This window comes from Leuciscus leuciscus (assembly GCF_965113295.1).
Source record: "Leuciscus leuciscus genome assembly, chromosome: 18".
In the NCBI taxonomy this organism is placed as follows: domain Eukaryota; kingdom Metazoa; phylum Chordata; class Actinopteri; order Cypriniformes; family Leuciscidae; genus Leuciscus; species Leuciscus leuciscus.
Window position 1 is genome coordinate 23090206 of NC_138742.1, and position 6245 is coordinate 23096450.

General features: G+C 35.0%; 1 protein-coding gene across 1 annotated transcript; it reads right to left on the reverse strand.

Moving 5' to 3' along the window:
* Nucleotides 1–92: 92 nt before the first annotated feature.
* eif4e3 (eukaryotic translation initiation factor 4E family member 3) lies at nucleotides 93–5682 on the reverse strand. Its single transcript, XM_082145263.1, has 7 exons — nucleotides 5349–5682; nucleotides 4069–4141; nucleotides 3527–3621; nucleotides 3116–3176; nucleotides 2875–2941; nucleotides 2117–2272; nucleotides 93–1925 (listed from the first exon to the last, which is right to left on the reverse strand). The coding sequence occupies exons 1-7, from the start codon at nucleotides 5522–5524 to the stop codon at nucleotides 1879–1881; spliced, it is 675 nt and encodes a 224-aa protein (XP_082001389.1). The 5' UTR covers nucleotides 5525–5682; the 3' UTR covers nucleotides 93–1878.
* Between the last annotated feature and the right edge of the window lie 563 nt (nucleotides 5683–6245).

Consider the following 6245-nt stretch of genomic DNA (forward strand, 5'->3'; position numbering starts at 1 on the left):
ATACATACATACAATCAGTAAGTACTTCATTAGTGCATGCAATTTAAATAAAAGACACAATTTTATGTCGAAAATAACTGCAATACTCATACTTCGAATTCTGCTTCGTATTTATTCAATATTTCAAAACCTATAAGCAAAAGAAAAAAAAAAGAATAATATAACTGATTAAATACATAGAGAAAAACCAAAACATTCTATGAGTGAAACCCTGGGAGAACACAAGGCACCATTCCAGAAGATTGACAATCAGTTTGAGGTTTCAGATCCTGATTGGGAGCCTGGAAAACCGACAAATGCTCCAGAAATCCACATCAGAACTCACATATCTCATTTAGAGATGAGTGATAGGTAGGAAAAGGCTTAAATGTGAAAGGTCAGCTGAATGTACAGGTTATTTTGCACATCCCTGTCCATATGAAGGACAAACTCATAATTGTGCTTTTTTTAGTGCATTGAGAGACCTGGTTCGTGATGCAGGTCTTTTCGGGCTTGACAAACCTAAATAAAATCGGCACACAGCATCATGGGAGACACGGCATAAAGTGAGAAGAAAAAGCATCGGTAAAGACAAACATGAGAAACGTGGTTGTAACTCCCTCTGTGCCTGTGCAGAAGGACGCAGGACATGATAAATTATAACATAGGAGAACAGAAAGGAAATTTCTTTGGTACTGAAAAACTAAAAAATATATGCTCTGATGATTACACAAGTCATTTTCAGTTACATAGTTTGACAATATCTACACTAGCCCCTCTCGACTCAGGTTTTCCAACATAACCATCCATCCAAACACAATAAAACAAACTACAATAATAAGCACTCTGAAACAAGACACAGTGTGATTATACTGAATAAAAAGGCAGTTAGGAGCAAATGCGTACGTAAAAAAAGAAAAGAAAAAAAGATAGACTTATATTAAGCATTTGGACTATTCTGACAAAGACGAGACACTTATGGGATTTGGGGCTACAGTTAATAACATAATGCAGGATTTCAAACCACAACGCAGTAACCAAAAAAAGAAAAGAGAAGTTAAACAGTGCTCAGACGCCATTCTAAAACAGCTTTCATTTACATAAAATACTACAAGAGGAGGTCTGGATACAGTTTTCTCCAAATCATAAAAGCAAAGCCGTTTGCAAGATGCAAGATTTTTACCCTCATGTGATTAATTCAGGATTATTTAAATGTCCTTAAATATTCAGTTCGGGGGTGAAAACGAGGAATTGCATATGCATTTTGCTGTATATTTACGGTTGCAACCAAGGTTGTCTTACACCCACTTACATTTGCTCTGAAATCATTAACCTCCAAGCCAAAGAGATTTTTTTTTTTTTTTTTTAAAGAGAAATGTGCAATACTTTTGCATAAAAAATAGTTTCCCAGAAACGCATTAAGCTTAGCCTTGGACTATTTCTTTTAGTTTAAGGTTATGCCTAATGTGCGTCTGAGAAAACAGCCCTAAGAGTTTGATCCTAATGGACGCTCGAACTCTTCAAATAAAATGTCTAACACATCGAGTATATATTTTGACAAGCAGCAACTGTCTGCACATTTAATCAATAAACCTAGAAATAGGGGAGGGGGAATGATAACAATTGGCAACATTGCTCTGTTGTGATGATTTATAATACATATGCTACTACGTGATCTTTATTGATATCGCCTAAATACCTGGTGTGAGAAAACTCCTCACGCAAAGCTTGGAGGGATCATCTGCAACGCTTACAACTTAAAAACAGGGCTTTAACATTCCCTATGATATCAAACGACTACAAAACCCAAGAGTTCTTTTGTTTTTGTCTTCCGTTTTCAGTCCATTTTCTAGGATCAGTCCAAAAAGAGGGAAAAACGTGACGAATGTGCAAAGCTTGCTAATGTCTTGAGCGACCACCTTCAAATGCATGGTGCTCCTCGTGTGCTGAAAAAAGAAGAAGTTTTAAATCAGTCACTGTTCTTACACTTGAATACAATTCGAATAAAAAAACGTGTCAAACATAAATGAACGGCATTATGGTTTCATAGGAACTAATGTAATGTTAATGTCATCTAATGTTCTAACAATAAACAGTGTGACATTAAGTGAGAAGAATGCAAACCACTGACACTTACGTTTATAAAATACTGCTTTAAAAGATATCTGTGGAAGAAGTTCGTAGATTCTTCCTAAAACTTTTGCCTCATTGGCAAAAGAGGCGTTTCCATTCCAGACCTGAACCACATCTTCTCTTTCTCTCACGCTGACACTCACTCCTACAACTTCATCCTCTAAAAGACAGACAGATATTATTTTTCTTTAATAATTCTTATTCATTTTAAATTTAACCCACTGGTGCTCTTCGGTCACTTTTGATTAAAAACTTATGTTTAAAAAAAAAAAAAAAAAAAAAAAAAGTGTACTTCATCGGAATGGTATGACACTGTGACTTCTGTGGCTAAAAATTGTGGACATTATTTCAAAAAGGTTAAATAGTCCAAAAAAAAAAAAATTAGACACACTTGTACACCTCAGTCAAAAATTACTACCATAGAAATGAATGGGAAATAAAAAAATAAAATAAAATAAAGATTTGTTACAATCTACAAATCAGTTACGATGCTTAATAAAGTTATTGTATAGTGAAAATTGTGGAAACATCATAATTATTGCCTAAATCTTATTTAGTACCATACAATTCCTTCAAAATAAAAACATTAAATAAAAAATATTATTAAACAAAAATACATTTAAAAAATTTTTTTTTTTATATTTGTTCTACACCGGGATAATTATGAGTGTGACCCCTAAATGAGGAGCACCAGAGGGGTTAAATGATATCAATAAAACAAACAAATATAAATAATTTAATAAAACTAATATCTACACTCACCTGATGCACAATAATCCGTGAATTGTTCACCAATCGTGGCCAACAGCAACTCTTTCCACACAGCTGACTGTAAGAAAAACAGATACGGGCAATAAAATGACAATCTGGCAGCGATAAAACACAGCAGAAAGTGTAGGAAAATACTGAATCTGTGAAGTGTGAACTTTATGTATTTACATTATGCAATCTAACAGTCAAAAAGCTTTAGGCTTGAACTGAAACCATTAATAAACAGACTTACTGTGCTCTCCTTTGGCACTTTCATTTTCCAAACGCCTCCCTTTGCATTGCTTTCCTCTTCCCTGGGTTGACATAGAGGATTCAACTAAATGGTTTGTGTGAACTGCTTTAAAAACATTTCCAAAACTAAAGACATATGAAATGTACACTACCGTTAAAAAGATTTTTTTTTAATGTCTTCAGTGTCACATAATCCTGCAGAAATCATTCTAATATGCTGATTGGATGCTCATTTCTTATTATTATCAATGATGAAAACAGTTGTGCTGCTTAATATGTTTGTGGAAACACTTTTTTAGGATAATTTGATGAATAGAGAGTACAAAAACAGCATGTATTTGATCAATAATGCATCCTTGCTGAATAAAAGTAATTAATTGGCTGAATTTTCTTGCATGAAAATCAAACTCACCAGAGTGGTCTTCTTTCTCCTCGCATTAAATGATAGCTACACCTCAGAGGAAGGCCGGACACAGAAGGGATGTTGTTGTACACGCTCCAGAAACTCTATATGTAATTTAAAAAAAATGATACACAATGTATGTGAGACAATATTTTTCCATTTCTAACAAAAAAAAACAATTTCTGCTAGTTAAAAGCATTTAACAGTTAATTGTGTTGTTTACTAATGTAGATAATAATGTTTTGATTCCTAATATCACTTGAGGCATTCAAATCCAAATTGAAGATATAATAACAGGAAAAAAACAATCATACAATATATTTATTATCAGTACCAACATAAAAAACATCAGTAATTTATTAGCATCTGTCAAATTCTGACTGCCTCCACATCTGCATATTTCACAATCAAAACAGAAACAACACACACCACACCTTCATAGATATTAAAACAACTCGTTTTTCAGGCTGGTCCGGCAAAACACACATTTTGTGCTCAATTAGCTGTAAATGGCAATTAAAAAATACTTATAATAAAAGTGCAACACCTACCTGTACAGTGTGGACGGTATATATCTTTTTCAGATTTGATTCACACTCTGCTGCCGTTGTACCTGGTAATGACCTGGAAGATAAATAAAGTAGAATTACAAGGTGTATGTTGACAAATAGCTTTAAAGAATACATTTTTGAATTCTGTCATCATTTATTCACCCACATGTCATTCCAAACCTGTATGACTTTCTGTCTTCTCTGGAACAAAGGTGAATTTCTGAGTAATATTATCAAAAGAGTGGTCAGGATAATGAAAGTGAATGAGAACTGGTGCCGTCACGCTTCAAAATGACAGCTGGTTGCTGTGAAGAGCTGTGCTTTTTGTCATTTTGGAGCTTGACAGCCTCGTATTATGTGATAAAAGAGCGGTCAGGTCAGGATATTCTTCAGAAATTCACCGTTTGTGTTCCACAGGCAAAAACGTCATACAATATCGTCATTGTAATGACATGGGTGTGAGCAAATAATAATAGAGGTTTCATTTTTATCCCTTCAAATAAGACATGTGCTTCACTAAGCTGGGAACATCACCCATATCTGTGTCATAAATCATAGATTCAAAGAGGTTTTATCTTCAGTCTAATGTCAAATGCAGTGCTTGTGGTCATGTAACGAGACAGAACACAAGCCTTTCACAATCGTTATGGCAACCAAATGTCAGTCAGTAAATAGGACTTCAACCCTTTGAAAATCATTACCAAAAGAGAATTGTAGAAGATAAGCTGAAGAAAAAAGAAACTACATTATCAAAGGTTTACAGCATTTTTTCAGATACATTATATAGTGTAAATTAAACTTTATGCAAATTAACAATCAACATAACGTTAGATGTGGCCTTTTCACAATCTCATAAGTTGTTTTGCATTGACAGTGTCCTACATTTAAAAAAATTCAAACAAAACAAAACTTAACTGGGCTCATGACAGAGCCTTGAGGTACACCCTTACAGTATTACCTTACACTGCTACATGATTTCCAGAGCTTCAGAAAGGACATGATATCTGATATTAAATAACAACCATGACCTACAGGTGACTCGACCTACTTTACTAAGTTATTATATCAGCTCTGCATTATAGAGCCCAGAAATCATACAAACACTAAATATAGGCACTTGAACCATGTAATGGTGTTAGATGTGCTCGTTTAGAACATGAAAAGAGTAAGATTAACTATTAAAAAAAAATTAGAAATTTAAATCTTGGGCCTTTGTTAACAGGCTTGTGAATGTAGAAAGTCGAATCCATTATAACAGTAATATGACAACATCACCCTACCGATCGAGCCAGAAGGTCCAGGGCGAGTGTAGAGGCAGAGAGGTGCCGTCCTCGACGCTGTTGGTGATGTTTTCCAGCTCTCTCTCGTCGATGTGGATGTTGTTCTCTGTAGAGTTCACAGGGCTGCTTTGTCTCGCCGTGTTCAGCTGCAGGTTCGGGGCTGCAGGAACCGCCATTTTTGCTTTATTACCTCTAATCGATATGTGAGTGTTTTGCTGGGAGATCTATATTAACTTCCACATCCAAAGATAGCAGATTATTGATGCTGCTGACTCATCTGCAGTTCGGCCGGCTGGACTTGCCGCGTCACCGACACAACAACAACAGAGGGTGAAGCCACACACAGCGCACTCTGTCTCAAATAATATACATTTCAAAATAAAAGCATACAGACATGTTTTAAAGGGATAGTTCACCCAAAATTGAAAATCCTGTCATCATTTACTCATCCTCATGTTGTTACAAACCTGTATGATTTTCTTTCTTCTGCTGAACAAAAAAGAAGATATTTTAAAGAATGTTGTTAATCAACTACAGTTGACGGCACCCATTGACTTCCATCGTATTTTTCCCCATGGAAGTCAACTGTCTGATTACCAACATTCTTTAACGCGTCCTGTAACAAATCCTTCACTCGCGGGTCAAAATGACCCGAAGCCCTAAAATTATACTTACATTTTTTTGTCCAGAAAATATTTTTTTTCTATTTTTAATGCATTTTTTTGGAGATTTTTTGTTATTTTATTTACATTTAAACTACTAGATTTGATCAATACATAAAAACAATACATCAAATCTCCTCGAATCCATTAAAAACATTTTTGTGTGTGTGTGTGTGTGTGTGTGTGTGTGTGTGTGTGTGTGTGTGTGTGTGTGTGTGTGTGTGTGTGTGTGTGT